The sequence below is a fragment of the Eleutherodactylus coqui genome, chromosome 9 (assembly GCF_035609145.1).
Source record: "Eleutherodactylus coqui strain aEleCoq1 chromosome 9, aEleCoq1.hap1, whole genome shotgun sequence".
Taxonomy (NCBI): domain Eukaryota; kingdom Metazoa; phylum Chordata; class Amphibia; order Anura; family Eleutherodactylidae; genus Eleutherodactylus; species Eleutherodactylus coqui.
This window is the reverse complement of record NC_089845.1, coordinates 101,292,589-101,313,222: the sequence shown is the minus strand read 5'-3', so window position 1 is coordinate 101,313,222 and position 20,634 is coordinate 101,292,589. Positions and strand designations below refer to the sequence as shown.

The following is a 20,634-nucleotide window of genomic DNA, read 5'->3' as shown; positions in this document are numbered from 1 at the left end:
TAATAGGACGTGTACAGATGTCACTGACCTGCAGCTGCTGCTGTCGTTCTCTGATGTCGCTGTAGTTCGGGGACAGCTCAGGTAATTCTCCTTTCGTCTCCTGCATCCAGGGCAGCAGCTCATCTTCTGCTTCTGAGAACTGGGCCAGCAGGGTGAGAGCATGTTCCAGGGCCGGAGGCGGGGTGGTCACCTCTGCCGCTATCCGCGGAGACATCTCCTGAAGAGATTCTAAAGATGGCTGCAAGGAAAACGTTCAAGACATAATATCAGTAATTGACGCAAAGCACTTTTCCCCTGCCCCTCTTTCCTGCAGATGCACCCCAACACTGAGGGCACACTATCAGTAACTATACTCCATCTCATGGCCCCTCTTACTTGCAGATGCTCCTCAGAATTTAGAACAATTGAATATCAACTTTTGGCCTGCCTGACCTGTAGTTACTCCTCAGGACAGAGTATCAGTAACTGACCCCCAGCTTCTGGCCCCTCTTACCTGCAGATGCATCTCGGCACTCATGGCAACTGAACCCTGACCCTTCTCACCTGCAGTTACTCCTCAGGACATAGTGTTAGTAACTGACGCCAGCTCCTCTCATCTGTAGTTACTCCTCAGCACTCAGTACACAGTACCAGTAACTGACTCTAGCTTCTGGCCCCTCTTACCTGCACTGCATCTCAGCACTCATGGCTCCTCTCATCTGTAGTTACTCCTCAGCACTCAGTACACAGTACCAGTAACTGACTCTAGCTTCTGGCCCCTCTTACCTGCAGATGCACCTCGGCGCTCATGGCAACTGAACTCTGACCCTTCTCACCTGCAGTTACTCCTCAGGACATAGTGTTAGTAACGGACCCCAGCCCTTCTCATCTGTAGTTACTCCTCAGCACGCAGTACACAGTGCCAGTAACTGACCCTAGCTTCTGGCCCATCTTACCTGCCACTGCATCTCAGCACTCATGGCTCCTCTCACCTGTATTTACTCCTCAGCACTCAGTACACAGTGTTAGTAATTGACTCCAGCTCTTGCCCCCAGCCCCTCTCATCTGAACTTACTCCTCAGTACTCAGGACATAGTAACTGACCCCCAGCTTCTGGCCCCTCTTACCTACAGATGCACCTCAGCACTCATGGCAACTGAAGCCTGTTCCCTCTTACCTGTAGTTACTCCTCAGCACTCAGGACACAGTATCAGTAACTGATCCCCAGTCTCTGGCTTCTCTTACTTGCAAATGCACCTCAGCACTCATGGCAACTGAACCCCAGCTCCTCTCACCTGTAGTTACTTCTCAGTACACAGTGTTAGTAACTAACCCCCAGCTTCTGTCCCCCCTCACTTGTACTTACTCCATAGCACTTAGAACACAGTGTTAGTAACTGACCACTGGCTTGTGGCCCCTCTCACCCATCATTACTCCTCAGTGCTCAGGACACAGTATCAGTAATCAATAACTGACCTTGCTTTTGCCCCCGGGTGCTCTCACCTTCAGTTGTTCTGCAGTGCGCTCAGGACATAGTGACAGCAGAACATCTGAGATACACAGCAGCCTCTCCACAATCCCCTGATGCTGCAGAACATCCATCGCCAGCAGCTACAAGAAGCAGAAATCCTATATCACGCCATCATTATCACAGGACAAACAGAAAGAACTGACGGATCTTTCACCACTGGATGCAGCGGGACGGCAAGTTTCTCACCTTATGCTCCCTCATCTGGGACTGTATGGTGTCTGCATCAAGTGTGATTCGGCTGACCTCCGCCAAATGCCTCTCAGTGGCAGTAAGATGGGTGAGCTCCGACCGAATGACCTGCTCCAACTGTGTAACAAGTAGATACAGGTTATCACTACAAGGGAAGTCACTGCACTGAGGTGAGGCGGTCAGGTACACTGTACCTTAAGGTGTGGTGGTCAGGTACACTGCACTGAGGTGAGGCGGTCGGGTACACTGCACTGAGGTGAGGCGGTCAGGTACACTATACTAAGGTGTGGTGGTCAGGTACACTATACTAAGGTGTGGTGGTCAGGTACACTGGACTGAGGTGAGGCGGTCAGGTACGCTGTACTAAGGTGTGGTGGTCAGGTACACTGGACTGAGGTGAGGCGGTCAGGTACACTGTACTGAGATGAGGACACCATCAGTAAGTAGTTTTCCCTTGTTCTCACCTTCTCAGTGTCGCTGGCATTGAGCCTCCACTCCCCTTCACCTTCAGTATTTTTGGAGGACACCAGCTTCTCCATACGTCCCAGCCAGAGGGAGACATCTTCCTGGGAAGGGTCCAGGTGAGTTGTGGCCTCTATTGTCTGTTCCAGTCGCTGCAGGATGTCACCAGCGCTCTGAGCTATGATGATGTAGCGGACCCGTAGGGCGTCCATTTTTTCCTGGCAAAGCTGAGCCTCTTCCCCTGAAGACCAATAATCAACATATGTGCTTGATGACAACCAGGTGGGTGTTGCTCACATCAAGGTCTGTGGTGTCCCCTGGACAAAACACTGTGTTGGGCTTCTGCAGCAATTAATGTTAACCGCTAAACCACACTAGGCCTACAGGAATAATAGTTGTCTAGGGTGATGATTGGGTTAATATTTAATGGTTAATATTAGTCCATCATCACCCTAATCCACCAGATATAATGAATACCAATAATAACATCATCATCACCCTATATCACCAAGGATAATGTATATCAATCTAGTAACTCCATCATCACCCTAGACCACCAGGGATAATGTATATCAATATAGTAATTCCATCATCGGCCTAGACCACCAGGAATAATTCATATACACATTAGTCCCATCATCACCCTAGTCCAGCAAGAATAATAAATATCAATAATAACCACATCATCACCCTTGACCACCATGGATAATGTATATAAATATTAACCTTACCATTACCCTAGAACACCAGAGATAATGAATATCAATAATAACCCCATCAAAACCCTAGATCACCAAAGATCTGATATACATTATTAACCTTATCATAACCCTAGACCACAAGGAATAATGAATAGCAATATTAGCCCCATCATTACCCTAGACCACAAGGGATAATGAATATTAATAATACGCCATCATTACCCTAGATCGCCAGAGATAATGGATATCAATATTAACTTATCATTACTATAGACCACCACAAATAATGAATATTAATAACCCCATCCTCACCCTAGACCGCCAGGGATAATGAATAACAATAATAATAATCCCATCATAACCATAGTCTAGCATGAATAATAAATAACAATATTAACCCCAACATAACCCTAGACCACCAGGTATAAGGAATGTCAATAATAACCCATCATCACCTTAGACAACCAGTAATACTAGGTATTACCAACCAAGCCACTTTATACCACGTGGGATATTTTCTGGAATACAATGTATAAACCTCTCAATGCAAAAACGTGTAGTACATGTGGAGTGATAAAGTATAAGTGGGAGTGGATGGAGATGTTGTTGTGTGTGTTGTGGGCACTAATACCCTTGGAAACACCCATTTAAAAGCTTTGTGTTTACCCCTGTAACCTGTTGGAAGTAACACATGGCTGAATAGCATTTTTATTGTCTTCACAGAATAACAACTCAAGCATCTATTTATGCTTAGTTATAAGAAAAAAATGTCCAAAAAGTTTCATGTCAAGGTTAACTTTCTAGAGAGACATTAGCGGTTGCAGTACCTGTCACCAGCTCCAGGATGACCTGACCCTTCTCCAGAATCTTGTCTATGTCTCCGGGCTTGTTCTGAATTTCACCACAAAGGTCCTGAAGCAATGAGGAAGTAATGTCAGCCCTGGTGAGACCATGTGTACATGGTGCAATGTATCTATCATATCTCTTCTGAAATATGGATTGGCTATGGGATTGAACAATGTCTGAGGGTCAGTGGCCGATCCTGTTGACAATACCTGCACTTCCTTGTGGCAGTCTTTAATTTGGTTCATGGACCTGTTGGTCCTCCAGAGCTCTGTCAGCCGTCTCTCGGTGCTGCTCAACCAGTCATGGAAGATGTCCAGAGCCTCTTGGAAGTTCTGAGCAGCTGGGGTGATGCGCTCTAACTGGTGGTGTCTGTATTGAAAGGGATGAGATATAGGAGGATCTCCCGGAGAGGACAGCTCAGGGGCTTCTAGATGCTGTACAGATCCACAACTTGAACAGTGTGGTTGCTCACACTCACCTGTCCTTAGCCCTCCGCAGCAGAGTGTCCCACCGATCCCGCAGCTCTATCAAGGAGTCTCTACTCTGTCCCCTCTGCTCTGCTCCCTCTATAGACAGGGGCTGCGATGGGGACTTTTTAACCTGTAAGACTCGCTCAACCCTTGACTTTCTCTCCTGCAATAATCTCTGAAGAAGCTGCAAGAAAACAGGCTAAATATAAACCATGCACAATAAAGGCCACACGTGTAATATAAGCCACATATAATATTGGCTAAAGGTGTCATTTAAGCCTCATATAACATAAGTCGCAGGTGTAATATACAATACATGCAAAATGTGTAATATAACCCACATATGATAGTTCACATGTTTTAAAAAAAAAAAAAACTACATACAGTACAGGCCACTCATGTAATATAAACCAGGTAAAATACAGACCATAGGTATAATATAAAGTACAAACAATACAGCTCACAGTTATAATGTAGCTGATAGTTTTCCATATATGCCCCTTGTGCCCGGAGTTGTGTGACACTGTGAACTCACTTTCTGTTCCTGGAGCTGAGCCTTCACCACTTTGACCTCTGAGGAGGGCGGCTTCTGTGCCTCCATCAGATCCTCCATTTCGGACACCCAGCTGAGGACAGTCTCCTGGTTTTCGGGTGGTTCTGACAGTGCCAGAGCATGCTGGGAAACCTGTGAGAAGAGCAGAGCTGAGTACGGTACTGGATCAGATCTTGCATGTAATACACAGTGCTATATAACACTGCTGATAGTTGGTCAGATGTTCTTATATTGCAATATGTTTTGTTTAACCCATGACATTACAAGCTGTTATACATCTGTACCATGTGATGTCACAATATATTACACAGGATAACACATCTATATCACAGGATGTCACAAAGTTTCACTCAGGAGAACACTTTTATACCATGTGATGTCACAATATATCACATATCTATACCACATAATGTTACAACATATCACTCATGATAACAATTCTGTACCACAATGTATCACACAGGATAACACATCTGTACTACATGATGCCATAACTTATTGCTCAGGATAACACTCCAAACCATGTGATATCACAATATATCACTCATGATAACATGTCTATATCATATGATGTCACAAGGCATCATACATCTATACCACATGATGTCATGATGTATCATACAGAATAGACATCTACACCATATGATGTTGCAATGTATCACACATCGATATCACGTCATGTCACAGTGCATCACACATCTATATCACGTGATGTCACAATGTATCACACATCTACCCCACATGACATCGCAATGTATCACACAACTATATCACATCATGTCACAATTAGAGATGAGCGAACCTACTCGGCCACGCCCCTTTTTCGCCCGAGCGCCGCGATTTTTGAGTACTTCCGTACTCGGGCGAAAAGATTCGGGGGGCGCCGTGGGTGAGTGGGGGGTTGCAGCGGGGAGTGGGGGGGAGAGGGAGAGAGAGGGCTCCCCCCTGTTCCCCGCTGCTACCCCCGCTCCGCCACGCCTCCCCCCGACCCCCGGCGCCCCCCAAATCTTTTCACCCGAGTACGGAAGTACTCGAAAATCGCGATGTTCGATCGAGTAATTACTCGAAACGAGTATATTCGCTCATCTCTAGTCACAATGTATCACACATCTACCCCACATGACATCACAATGTATCACACATCTATATCACGTGATGTCATAATGTTTCACACATCTACTCCACATGATATCGCAATGTATCACACATCTATATCATATGACATCACAAAGTATCACACATCTATATCACGTGATGTTACAATGTATTACACATCTACTCCACGACATCACAATGTATCACACATCTATATCATGTGACATCACAATGTATCACACATCTTGATCACATGATGTCACAATGTATCACACATCTAGATCACGTGATGTCACAATTAGAGATGAGCAAGTATACTCACTAAGGCACATTACTCGAGCAAGTAGTGCCTTAGCCGAGTATCTCCCCGCTCGTCTCTAAAGATTCGGGGGCTGGCGCGGGTGACAGGTGAGTTGCGGCGGGGAGTGGGGGGGAGAGAGGGAGAGAGAGATCTCCCCTCCGTTCCTCCCCGCTCTTCCCTGCTGCTCCCCGCCCCCCGAATCTTTAGAGACAAGCGGGGAGATACACGACTAAGGCACTACTTGCTCGAGTAATGTGCCTTAGCGAGTATACTCGCTCATCTCTAGTCACAATGTATCACACACAATGACATCTATATAAAGGTCACTAAATACCGTCTTGCTGTAGGAGTCCCATTTTCCCACTTGATACTGAGATTCTGTCTGGGCCTCACGACTGGTCTGCAGCTGGAAACATAAAAGTTCTGTATGTTACACAATACAACATAGTTGTGTTGTCAGATCAGATCCCTGTAGAGCGGGGAGCAGAGTACAATATAAAGGAGGCTACAAGAGTCCAGGAAGCTAATAACCAGAAGGAGGTTTTATCAACATTTTTTAACAAACGTGGCATATTTACAAGTTCTGACACAGCCCACTTTTTACAGCGATTAGCGCAGCGTTTCAAACGCCACGCTAATCGCGATACAACGCCTCAATTGATTTCAATGGGTCTTCACAGACGTGCGGTCAAACACTGCGTTTCTAACGCTGTGATATTCGAACACTGTCTGCTCTATCTTTGTGCATTTTAGTGCTTTTTAATGCACCGCCTCACCCATCACAATGATTGGGTGTGTTAAACTATGCTGTCAAACGCTGTAAAATGCGTTAAAAAATGCCATTTGAAATCGCTGTAAAATGCTGCGATTTTGAGCGTGGCGTTTTGTGAACACGTGTGAGAGCAGCCTAACTGCAGCATTTGTATTTATGGTAGACGTCACAGCTTCAATGCACCGTCTGAATAAACCGTAAGGCTAAATTCACACGGGCGAGAGCGATATTGGGGCGTGATTCACAGCCCCATATCGCGCTCGCCAACATGCGAATTCCCTGCAGTTGTGAGGCGTTTTATGTCATAAGAGCCTTACATCACTTCGGGGAAGAAGCGGAGAATTGTGGAGTTTCTCCTATTGTTTTGAATGGGAGACCTCGCATCGCGTTCACCTAACATGTGGTGCGATGCTGCCACCGGCCCCATTGAAAGAGCACGCACAAGATAGAACATGTCGCGATTTGTTTCCCGCATAGAATCACATTGCGGTGCCATGCAGGAAAACATCTCTGATATGTAGGACCTCATTCAAAATGGGTTTCATACTTGTGTGAGATTTATGAGTCTGAGGAAACCTACACATTTGCGATTGTGAGATCATTGCGTTTTTTTTAACGCAAATGTCAATAGGACTTTCTAATGTTAAAAACGCATCGCACAAAAATCGCAAAGCACAAACTTACGTTTTTTGTGCGATGCGTTTTTAACATTAGAAAGTCCTATTGACATTCGCGTTAAAAAACTGCAGCGATATTGCGATTGCAAGTGTGTAGGAGCCCTAACCCCAGACCACATTCAATTGATACAGGTGCACCACTCATTGAGCGGTACAGCCCTGATACATTGTAACGCGCCCTGCAAGTGTTTCAGTTGGACATGATTAAGGCCCTACATAGATGAGCGAGCTTTATGTTTAGAGAAACACGAATCGATATCACTCTTGTAAATATGCAATTTTTTATGCGAGTGCGATACAATTTGTGAGAAAATAGCATTGCATCACTGAACATGTGTGAAAATCACCTGTTTTTCAAAAGGAAATTTAAAAAATCACCTATAGCAAGCCAAAGACGAGTTTTCTGCTAGTTTTCACACCTTTAGGCATGCTTTACATGAGCGTATGCATATATGCGTTCGCCCATACAGCACGTATATTCGCATGGATCAATTTTTAAATCCTTGGAATGGCAATAAAAGGCCTAATAAGTGCGAGCTGTCTTCTTTTCCCGGCGTTCTACGCAGGATAACTCCCTCCCCCTCTCTTTTTTTCTGCTACAATAGAAGTCTATGGGAGCTTTCTGCATAACACCACCAAAGATCAACACATATCTTTTCATGCCCATATAAGATATACGACTGAGAAAGATAGAGCAGGTGCAATATTTTTTTTCGTCACGCAAATATTTTGCGCAGAAAAAATACATTCATCTGAATAAAGCAATCGAAATCCAATACTTCGCTTGGTCGCCTTAGATGTGTGACTTTTTAACATGCGGAAATGCCTGCGCAAATACAGTTGTCTGAATAAGCCCTCAATTTAAATTCAATCGGAAGGGTGAAATCTGCTGATATGCCCCAAAGTCTGCTACAAAATCTGCAGCAAATCAGCAACGTGTGAACGCACCCTTGGGCAGGTTTCAGACTCTGAACGTAAACTAGACTGGCCCTTTTAATACAAGCAATCAGGTTTTTTTTAGATTTTCTTTGTTTTTTGCTTATTTTAAAAGTGAATAATCAGAAGTGGTGAAACATCAGAATCTAATGGGATGTACATTAACTTTTAAGTGGAGCGTCAACCTCAGACCCCTATAATTGTACAACAAGTCAGTGGAATGTGACTTCCATAACTGAATATGAAGGGAGCCCAGGTTTGAGTTTGTGCTGTAATGATCTGTTATGGTTCCTATAGTTATGTAATTTGGGTGGTATAAGGGCGACCTCTACTGGCCGTCATACATTAACTGCAGTTTGCGTATTTTTCTATGGAGTGTTGGATGTGACTTCCTATTGGCTGCAGAGGTCAGGTGGGAGATCTGGAGGACTTGAGATAATAGAGAGCTGCAAGCTGAAGAACAATTCCAGTGGTATTGAGTCTTAAAAGAGACTGCATTGCCGGAAGAGAGAAATGCCAAAGAAGTGAGAATTTGGCTCGGAGAGCCGTGTGAGACGTGTCTTGGAGAATCAGTGCTTGTTAGAGAGAGACAGTAGCACAATAAAGGAGGCAGCCGCTATTTGAGAAGTGCAGCTCCATAATGCACCATGTTGCTGAGAGAACAAAGCTGTAGGGTCTACAGCTAGAGAGACTGCTACAAAGTATTCACATTGTCCTACAGCTCTGTGAATCAGGGTACCCGCAACAGACGTCCAAGGGTGTGTCTCCTAAATTATGGTACCGAATACACTGGAAATATGTGAGGTGGGCCCTCAGGAAAAGCCCCGAAGTGTGCACACGGGTAGTAACTGAAAAGCAGGCTTGTCAGGTAAAATACGTTAGCCGACACCAGAGGAACACATAGTTATCCACCAGTTGCTGACAAGTTATTGGCCAACCACTGCGTTACTTTCGGACTGTGTAGGGACGACCACCATTGATGGGTTGACATGTCTGGCGGTACTACAATGTGTCCTACAGGTGAAGTGTGTTGCTGATCATTATGATTTATCACAGATTGTTACCATGGCCCAACAGCATACTCTTAGTTACAGTCAGGTAGGTTGTCTAACCTTTCTGAATAACCGCATGCATATTACTTATCTATAACAAAAGCTTCTACGACAATTTCATCTCCAAGTTTATTTGTTAAAATAAAAATATATAATTTTGTAAGCCTGGTGTCGGCATCGAGGTCTGATTCTTGTGTCGCCTGCCCCAAGCACGTCAACTGCTACCACTGCCAGGGGACCAGTATGCACTTGGGACCTGGCAGACCCAAGGGCATATAGAGAAGAGAGGGGCTCAAAGATGGTACAGAAAAGAGACAAGTTCTAGGGAAAAACAAGGAAGCATGGGGCCCCCAGTGTGGTAAACTGATAAAAGAAGGGCCCCAAGGGTGTAAAAAGGAGAGAGGGGCCCCAGAATTATACAGAGAAGAGGAGCCCCAGGAGAGTACAGAGAAGAGAGGGGTCCCTGAAGTAAACAGAGATTGGCCCCAGGAGTGTGCAGAGAAGAGAGGGGCCCCAGGAGTGTACAGAGAAGAGATGGGCCCCAGTGATGTACAGAGAAAAGAGGGGTCCCTGGAGTATACAGAGATTGGCCCTAGGAGAGTACAGAGAAGAGATGGGCCCCAGTGGTGTACAGGGAAGAGATGGGCCTCAGTGGTGTACAGAGAAGAGAGAGGTCCCTGGAGTATATAGAGATTGGCCCAGTGGTGTACAGAGAACAGAGAAGTCCTTTTTAGAGAATAAAATAGGGACCCAGGAGTGTGCAGAGGAGAAGGGAGAAGCCTTATGTATATTCACACTTCCTATGGGATAAGAGGAGACCCACCTCTAGGGCCCCCATACCATATGCCTGGCCACCTACATGCTGTGTAGGCCCTCGGTGGTTGGGACTACTACTGTGGGTGCACGTAAGGTCAGGAAATATTGACCACCCAATAAACTTATTACAGATCCCTTTATTTCCTCCAATCAGAAACCAGACTGGGATCACATGATCCAGAGCTGAGATGTAGTAATGGTAACAATATGTAGATGGCTCCATTTCTCTCATATTAACCTCGGCCAGCTCCCCAGCGCACTCCGTCAGCACTTTCACCGTCCTGGTGATGATGGGTTCTCCGCTCTTATCTCCGGTCGGATATTGCGTCACCTCCACAATCTCGGTGACAATGGTCTCGGTCACCTCCGTGACCTCTGTCACCTCCCTAGTAGCCAGTGGCTTCCATGACCAGCTGCTTCCAGAGGACCTTTGTACGGTTCCCCTTTGCGGAGTCCACACATTGCCGCCATGATCCGGTGTGGTCCTGGGCGTCTCCTTCCGGGCGTGCTGGACATTGGCATCCGCGTTGTTCTGCTTGGGCAGCGGCTCATTGGTTTGGGCTTTGCTGGAGGTTGGGGTGAGGTTCAGTTCCTTGTCGATCAGTAGCTCGTTCTGCTTCTTGTCTGCAGTGGACGCGGCGCCGGCCTCCACATTGTTCCTCACGCTCTGGATGTCGATGATGGATTCCTTTTTCATACAACATTCCTTCAGGAACCGCTGGGATTTCCGGTTCTTATCCCCCAGGCAGCCAGGCCGGCTGACAGAATTACCCATGGTCCCCGGACGGCACAAGAGCGTCAGACATTAGCTCGGCCTCAGCCTGAAACACAAACAAGAGAAGTAGTCATTGGACGGCTGAAGTGACCGCAGCAGCAATATAAATATGTACAATGTGCCCAACGGCCAGACCAGGGAGCAGAATCAGGGGGGTTAAACCGCGACAGACTCGTGGCTGGTCACAAAACAATCCGCAAAGGGATGCAAGCGGCAAATCTGGGACTGGGCGGATGATTATACCACTAAAAGGCCAGTGCAGATAAAGAATATTCATCATTGTATAATGACGTGTTCTAAAATATTTTAGAGACTTTAGCGCACATTTATAAAGTATTTTGCACCAGTTTTTGGTGTAAACTGCACCAAAATGTAGCAAACCATGACATAATATGTCAAAATAGTGAAAAAAATAAATTGCTTCTTCGCCTCACCAAAATTGAAAAGTGATGTAAAAAGTGGGTGTGGTCATCCACAATTAGATTAATAATGAAGTCATCAAATGACACAAATCTATGCACGTAGGAGCAAATGTATCAAAACAGCTATTTCCTGTACCTGTTTTCATACAATCTGCACCTCAATTATAAAGAGGCGCACGACTTTTGATAAATTACGCACATCTCTGGCCGTCCAATGTTAATAGACAGATCTATGCCAGCTAGTAGTTGGTGTAAATTATGGCAAATGTGTGGGCTGCAGGAAGCCACACCTTCTTTTGCTAAGCACTGCCCATTAAATTGATGGAGAATGCATAGAGTTTCAAAAAGTTGCAAAACACTGCTTGTCTCGTTTCAAATTTGTGAATTTTCGAGACCAGAATTCTGGCACAAGTCAGAGGGGTTGTTTATAGACTTTTACTATTAATGACTTATCCCAATGATAGGTCATCAAGAGTTGATCGGTGGGGTTCCATCATTCGGAATCCCTGCAGATCAGCTGATTCTTGGCTCTGCTGTCAGTGCAGACAACGCTGGAACAGATAGCGCTGTCCGTACTGCAGCGGCTCGGTTTGGTACTACAGGCAGAGCTGCCATTGAATTCAGTGGTAGATGTGCCTGTAGTACCAACCTGGGTCACTTCAATTTGAACATCATTATCTGCTTCCAGTACCGTACACCTGCAGTGGGCCTGGGATCAGCTGATCAGCGGGGATCCTGAGTCTTGAACACTCGCAGATCAACTGTTGATGATCTACCTTGAGGATAAGTCATTAATAGTAAAGGTCGCAGAGTGTTTCCTATTGTTTTCAATGGGAAACATTGCATTGCACGTGCGTGCACTTAGTACGTGGTGCGATGCTTCGCTGGCCCCATTGAAACCATGTGTATGAAAGAATGGGGTTCATAATTATGCGAGATTTGTGCGTCTCGCAACACACAAACCTCGTGCGAGATTCTCAGCCATGTGAAACCAGCCTCACATTATTTTTTTAGATTGGCGTATAAAATGCCTGTTTTAATAAATGTGGTCCTTTGTGTTTCCTTATGTTTCAAGATCTCAGCTTGCAGTCAATGAATGGGACATGTCATGGGTATGTGCACATGGTGGAATCCAACACAGATTTTTCTACACAGATTCCGCTTCTAAAACTGCAAATGGTCAATTCATAATATCAACCTACATGGAAATAATGAAGATGGAACAATACCCCTGCAGCGCCACCTATTGGATGGCAGCATTCCTTCAAATCAATGTACGACTCTTTAACAAGTCTGTAAAACAATGATTGGAAATAGGAAACCATGCACAGACAGCTGTTTTGGGGTGTTTGCACCTCATCAGTGTGCAGTAGGTTTCTGGAGGAACAAGAGGAGCCAGAGGAGCATGCATGGCCTTATAAGTCTCCTCAGTCACCTCTCAGGTGTCTTCTCACACCCTTCTGGGTGCTCTCCTTGGGGAGAGATGATGCCATCCCCCAGAGCCACTGACCCCCTAGGTGTCTCTACACGCTTTCTGGGTGCTCTCCTTAAGGAGTGACAATACCCCTCCTGACCCAATCTACATGGAATCACATCTGAAATTCTGCATGCGGATTCTTCCCATTAAAGGGATAAATCTGCATGTGGGTCTGTAGCAAAATACACAGTAGAAATATACTGATGGATTTCTGCTGTGGTTTTTAAAGGCGGGATCTGCGCAATAGAATTACAGCGTTGAATTCCCCCGTGTATACAGTATATACCCTCCTAGATGCAGAGGACAAAAACCTACTACTACTCACAGCTGCAGATTTGTTACAGTTGTGTCATCTGTGTTCTGAAAAGTCTGGACTCTGATACATTGCAACAAACGTGGAAACGGGGGGGGGGGGGGGTGTTGATTGCTGGCGCTCATGGTAACATTTGGTTGTGTGGGGGTCATTGTACAATGGTAAGATAACTGGGACCTTGAAAACCTCACGAAAGAAAATCAGAAGGTGGGAAGAGTTTTCGTGAAGGTTGCAAACTAGTCCATGACCTTGATTCCCTTAGAGGTGTCACGTCAAGCCCCGGGCTTCTATTTCTGTTTTATGGACCTCACAGCGGATTGTTCTGCCCAGATACATTGTAACGAGCTCTCAGCTCAGTGAGCAGGAGCAGGTCATGGCAGGCTTACAGCTTCTGCTTGAATACAATGAATGTTTCAATTCACTAACAGCAAGCAGAGATCTTGGACATGGCGAGGAATGGGGACGCTCTCATTATAGGCTGATTATTCTGTAATTATGACCATGCAGCACGCGATGGGGCGAGCGTGGCATAATGATGAAATAATCCCGGTAGGTTGGCGTGTGAAGGCCGCAGCGTGAGTGGAATAGGTTTCCTTTGGCGTGGACCTCACATGTGTTCTGCGGCCTCTGCCAGGACATCTCAATCAGTGCCCGCTGGGAGCTCAGAGCTGACGAGACGTCGCAATGTTTTGTCTGCGGGATTAAACGGTCAGGAGGGCGGAGGGATTAACGCTCGGCAGGAGGCGGCTGCTGACAGGAGGAGCTGCTCACCTACCATGTTTACGGATTATTCCTGCGCCCCTCACATGGGTGTGGATACATATAATATACCATATACCATCGCAGCTCATTAGGACCCAATCGCCTACTATGTGTGGATGTTTTGCAAAAATATCCACCCCCTTTAAATATTAACAAATGATGTGATTACTAACCAGAAAGCGTAAATAAAATGTAGCCTTATCGTAGGTTTACAAATCTGATGCGGAATCTGCCTCAAAGTCCGCGGCGACATTTGCAGAATTCTGTTGCAGATTTTCAAATGCAGCTGCGGTTATCTGCGCACAGATCGCCCCGTTCGACGGGATAAGGCCATGTGCGGATTTCCCATCAGCGCCACAAAGTGGCACGACATTCCTTTTGTTAGGGTGCGGATTGAAGATTCACAGCGGATACACTGCAGTGCGGATTCCTAGTGAATGCAATAGGGCACTTTTAGAGGCGGCTTTCACTGTAGATCCGATGTGAAATTCGCACTAATTCCACAGTTTCTGCATCCAATCTGCTGTGTGGACTTGGGTCACATGGTGTATTTCACCAGGGATTTACCGCAGAATCCGTGCTGATTCCACATAGATTTCTGCTATGCCTTTCATTGAAATCCACTTTAGATTCACAATGCAGATTTACATTGTGTGACCACAAATCTCTCCCCATAGAGAGAAGAGAGTCTGTCACGGAAATGGCACCAAAATTAATATGTCGCGGATTTGAATTCCGCGCCGCATGTCAGTTCCCGCACGGCCTGTCTGCAGTGGACTGTCGTCAACGTGTGAACGATATTTTTGCAAATCTCGTCCACTTTGCTGCTTAATCTCAGGCTTAAAAATGCCTGCGGAATTTGTATTCGGAAAGTCCGCACGGAAATTTCGCCTTGTGTGATCCCAGCCTTAGCATGTCCTATTTTTGGGAAACTCTTATTAAATTTCCTTTGGTGAGCCTCACAAAAATTGTATCAAAGTTGCATGTAAATGTGAATTTCACGTGAGTGCGATCTTTTTTTTTCGTTAAAAAATTATGCAATTTTTACACGTGTGAAAACAGCACGTGCTGCAATGAGTTTTTCTCTCAAGGCATCGTAATCGCTGGCAGAAATCGCAGGTTTACCAGTGTGATATCGGTCCAACTTTCTCAGACCGCTACCGCACTCGCTCGTGTAAATGCGCCCTAAGGGCTCAAACACACTTACATTTTTTTCACGCGATTGTCAATGGGACTTTCTAATATTAAAAACGCATTGCAAGTTGGTGCTTTGCGATTTTTGTGCGATGCGTTTTTAACATTAGAAAGTCCCATTGACAATCGCGTGAAAAAAATGCAGCGATATCGCAGCATTAAAAATACGCAAGTGTGTGGGAGCCCTAATAGCCTAAATGGTGCGCATCGTAGAGAAAAAAGTGACAGATTACTTCTTGATGCAGAATCCACATCGGAAATCCTCCCGCAGAATTACCCCATTGAAATGCACTAAATCCATGTGGAGTCGGCAGATTTTGACACAAATTTGGTGCAGATTTTGATGCAGATATTGCCTCTTTCTGCTCTCCTCCCATCATTTGAAAAGGTGAAATCCGCACTGAAGATCTGCATCCCAAATTAATAAACTGTGAATTTTAAATTTGCACCACAAGTTGGTTCCATTGTGAATTCTGTGTGGATTTTTTCTGCAGTCTGTAGATGAGATTTGGTAAAACGTCATCCACGCAGTTTATACGGGAACTGTGCAACATTTACGCTACGTATGACCGTACCCCTAATCATCCAGAATGAAATTATTTACTACTCCAAAATCCACATGGTCAGAAGAAATAGAAGACACCGCCAATGGAACTGACAATAAGGTGATGTAGTTACATAGAAAGCCTGGTAGTCAGAGGGGCACTAATGCAACCAATGGCTGGCACTGACCAGGGCACTAGATCCCAAAAAAAGCCATAAATCTGCACTGGGCCATAGACCGACCTGCTACTGCCCTGAGTAATGGCCATGAAAAGGACGGCACTAACCTACTACTATGTCCTATGGCAGACTGATGCCCATGCAGGGTATAAAGCAAGCCCCCAATGCTCAGGTGATGCAGATCTATTCATTGGCATTTCCAGTGGCACTTTTGTTTTTTGGACCATTTAGGTTTTGGTTAGTGGGGAATTTTCCTTTCACCGATCAGCGATGGCGTTCTGCAGGCGTATAACAGGTGATCTACTTGTCATTTTCCTGCAACCCTCATAAGGCCGTATTCACAAGATTGATATTTTCACGAGAGTTTTTTGAGATGCATAAAACTCGCACGGAAATACAAGCCATTATACAATGAGTGCATTTACATGGGCGATTTTTCATTTGCAGCAATGTGCTATTTTTTGGGCGATGTCGCCAATTAGTTTCAATGGGAGCACACAAAAAAATCACACTGCCCTCACACGCAGATGCGATTTTCATGCGAGTGCGATTTGAGATTTAATTTTTCCTATTGGAATAACATGGCACGCATGAACATTGCATGTACCGTGATAAGATGCGTTTTTCTCGCTAAACCAAAAAAAAAAATCACGTTTACCAGAACGATATTGGTCCAAGATCGTGCTTGTCCGTGTGAATACAACCCGAGGGCCCCTTCACACGGACAGATTTATTATCAATGTTTTGTGAGCCACAACCAGGAGTGGAGAGAAAGTAGAATGGAAAGATTTGCATGTCTTCCGTATTTTGGACCCACGCCTGGATTAGGCTCACAAAATTCTGAAGATATATATGTCCCTATGAAGAAACTCTAAGGCCTCATGTCCACGGGCAAATTCGGATTTTAAATCCGGAGCGTTTTTCCTGCACGTGGATCCGCGCCCCATAGGGATGCATTAGACACCCGCAGTAGTTAAATACCTGCGGATGTCATTTTTCCCTGCAGGCGCGGGTCCCGCGTGCAGGAAAAAATCCGGACATACTCCATTCAGGCGCGGGTCTCCCGCTGGGTTGGCTCCTGCAGGCTACTATTGAAGCCTATGGAAGCCGTCCGGATCCGCAGGAGACCCGCGCCTGAATTAAACTCACCTGCTCCGGGCGATGCAGGTCTTCCTTCCTTCGCGGACGGAAACTTCTTTATTTGGCCCGGCGGATGTGCCCGGCGCATGTGCGCGGCACGCAGACGACGTGCCGAGCACATCTGCCGGGCCGGAGAAAGAAGATCCGGCCGCGGCGGAAGGAAGACACGCACGTACCACTGCAGGTGAGTTTATTCTGATTTTTTAGCATCATGTCCACGGGGCAGGAGGGACCCGCTACGGATTCTCCATGGAGAATCCGTAGTGGGCCTGATTTTCCCCGTGGACATGAGGCCTAAGGCCTCATGTCCACTAGCTAAAGGGAATTGCGGAATCCGCAGCGGATTTTGCCCATAGGGAATCATTGGCCATCCGCGGTCCATTAAATTGATTTTTGCACCCGCGGATGGCATTTTAAAAGAATTGTGTTTTTCACGCGCGGGAGAAAAAACACGGCATGCTCCATTCAGCTGCGGATTCCGCGCAGATCGGCAACATTGCTAGCATTGTGTGCGGATATCTGCATGCAAAAAAATACCATTTAAAGCAAATCCGCGCGGATTGTATTTTTCAAGTGGACATGAGGCCTAAGGGTTCGTTCACACTTGCGATCGCGATATCGGCGCGTGAAAATCGTGGCAAAATTGCAACTTTTTTCTCACGATTTTTGAGCATCAGAGCTGCTTTTTCTCACTAAAACATCGCTGCCGCTCACGATTTTTTAGCGCGAAAGTCAATAGGACTTTCTAATGATAAAACACGTCGCACGAACATCACAAGTTTGGCCTTGCGATGCGATAGGGAAATATGGGCGATTAAAAAACGCACATCGCAGAAAGAAAAGACATGCCGCAATTTCTTTCTCTCAAAACATTGCAAGTGTGAAGGAAACTATTGAAGATCATTGGTTTCATAATTCTACGCATTTACTAATTCTCGCATCGTGCAAATTTTCTCACAAGGGTGAAGATGCCCCAAGGCTGTATTTACAAGTGCGAGAAAATCCTTTGAGTTTTGTGCTTTGCGCAAAACTGTTATCAAAATAGAGACCATTGTTTTCAAGGTGTCTATCTGCATGTTCAATCTTCCTCTCGTAGGAAAAAATGCAGCATGTCCAATTTTTCTGCAAGATTGCAGAAAGCGCGGCCATTATTTGCAGTGGGCAAGTTAAAAACTACATTGCACACACATGTACATTCGAGTGCGATGCAAATCTTACATTTTTCTATTGAAATAAACGTGATTTTCACACATGTGAAAATGGAAAGTGCAGCTCTGCGATTTTCTCCCAAATCGCATCGACTCACAGTGTGACAAACCCTCAGCTGTGAGATGGCTTAGGTCAAAAGGGTTCTAGATGTAAAGAAGGAGGTTTCAAGCAGAGATCATACACCAGTTATGGTTGCTGGTGGTAGATAGTGATCTCCATGTGTCACTTCTGGTCTGCAGGTCTCATCCACGTTGGCACAGTGCACTGAATGCCAGCAGATGGCAGCTGTACCCCCTCCCCTTCCGGGTGACTGCCAATGCCTGTACACATGGAGGAGTTGGTACATGGGGTGTAACGCCCCTACAGATACTGCTTTCTGTGTGACGTGTGTTCTGGTGCAAGGGTCATGGCCGCCATCCTGCAGTCATATCTGATTTCCAGGTATTATTTGAGCATTATCATCATCTGTAAAGTCAGCGAGACACAACAAGATGCGGGGGTCTTGAGGGGCGCAGCAGCTGGGCTCATTGTTATTGATCTCAACATCGTTGGTGGGAAGAGAAAGTGACCATCTGTTGGGGCTGCAGCACAATGCCACAGACATGATGAGCATGATGTGGGCACGTAAAGGAGAGCAGGCGGGCATAGCATACAGCACCAGGGACACGGAACATTCACCACAGATATCTCACTGTTCTCAGGCCAAAGCCCAGAAAAACTAGTGATAGGGGCGCTGCCCCGATACAGCCGTTCACACCGGGGTCTGCACTCACCACTCGCCACACGGCACTCTGCACACAGCCCCATATGAACTGCACTCTACATACTGCACCGTATAAACTGCACTCTACGTACTGCACCGTATGAACTGCCCTCTACACACAGCACTCTACATACTGCACCGTATGAACTGCCCTCTACACACAGCACTCTACATACTGCACCGTATGAACTGCCCTCTACACACAGCACTCTACATACTGCACCGTATGAACTGCCCTCTACACACAGAAATCTACATAATGCACCGTATGAACTGCCCTCTACAAGCAGCACTCTACATACTGCACCGTATGAACTGCCCTCTACACACAACACTCTACATACTGCACCGTATAAACTGACCTCTACATACAGCACTCTACGTACTGCACCGTATGAACTGCCCTCTCTCTACACACAGCACTTTACATACTGCACCGTATGAACTGCACTCTACACACAGCACTCTGCATTCTACATACTGCACCATATGAATGGCACTCTGCACACATCACTACATACTGCATCATATAAACTGCACTCTACACACAACACTTTGCACTCTACATACTGCACCATATGAGCTGAACTTGTGAAAGTATTGAATTATATTTTATGCATTTGTGTCATGTGCAAAGCAAGAAGTACATGTACAAAAGACACGTATATGAAACCCCTTGGGTATAACTGAAATTAAGTGATTAACACACGCTATATAGTGTACTGTATAGATTGCACTCTACACAAGGCACTCAGCATTTTACACACTGCACTGTATAAACTACACACTACATACTTCACCGTGTGAACTGAACTTTACACACAGCACTCTACATTCTACACACCTCACTGTATGAACTATGCTCTCCATACTGCACTGTATGAACTGTACTCTACACAAGGCACTGTGCACTCCATATGCTCTACTATATGAACTGTACCCTATACACAGCACTATATGAACTACACTCTACATACTGTACATACTGCACTGTATAAACTGTGCTCTACTCACAACACTCTGCACTCTACACACTGCACTGTATAAACTACAGTCTACATACTGCACCGTGTGTACTGAACTTTACACACAGCACTCTACATTCTACACACCTCACTGTATGAACTATGCTCTACATACTGCAGTGTGTGAACTGTACTCACACAAGGCACTGTGCACTCCATATGCTCTACTATATGAACTGTACCCTATACACAGCACTATATGAACTACACTCTACATACTGTACATACTGCACTGTATGAACTGCACTGTATAAACTGTGCTCTACTCACAACACTCTGCACTCTACACACTGCACTGTATAAACTACAGTCTACATACTGCACCGTGTGTACTGAACTTTACACACAGCACTCTACATTCTACACACCTCACTGTATGAACTATGCTCTACATACTGCAGTGTGTGAACTGTACTCACACAAGGCACTGTGCACTCCATATGCTCTACTA

The 20,634-nt window shown here is 45.6% G+C and overlaps 1 protein-coding gene across 4 annotated transcripts in view; it reads right to left on the bottom strand.

The window, feature by feature from the left end:
• LOC136578268 (microtubule-actin cross-linking factor 1, isoforms 6/7-like) overlaps positions 1 to 20,634 on the bottom strand; it is a 64,928-nt gene that overhangs the window by 22,791 nt on the left and 21,503 nt on the right. For 3 of the 4 annotated variants that reach the window (XM_066578177.1, XM_066578174.1, XM_066578175.1), the window contains 10 exons: positions 10,619 to 11,201; positions 6,462 to 6,533; positions 4,714 to 4,863; positions 4,187 to 4,362; positions 3,918 to 4,077; positions 3,690 to 3,774; positions 2,164 to 2,402; positions 1,697 to 1,816; positions 1,483 to 1,590; positions 29 to 238 (listed from right to left, as the gene is read on the bottom strand). In XM_066578177.1, the coding sequence (XP_066434274.1) occupies positions 29 to 238; positions 1,483 to 1,590; positions 1,697 to 1,816; positions 2,164 to 2,402; positions 3,690 to 3,774; positions 3,918 to 4,077; positions 4,187 to 4,362; positions 4,714 to 4,863; positions 6,462 to 6,533; positions 10,619 to 11,155 (1,857 nt within the window). In that variant the 5' untranslated portion in view covers positions 11,156 to 11,201. The remainder of the gene's footprint in view (positions 1 to 28; positions 239 to 1,482; positions 1,591 to 1,696; positions 1,817 to 2,163; positions 2,403 to 3,689; positions 3,775 to 3,917; positions 4,078 to 4,186; positions 4,363 to 4,713; positions 4,864 to 6,461; positions 6,534 to 10,618; positions 11,202 to 20,634) is intronic. The other variant, XM_066578176.1, reaches the window with a different exon arrangement.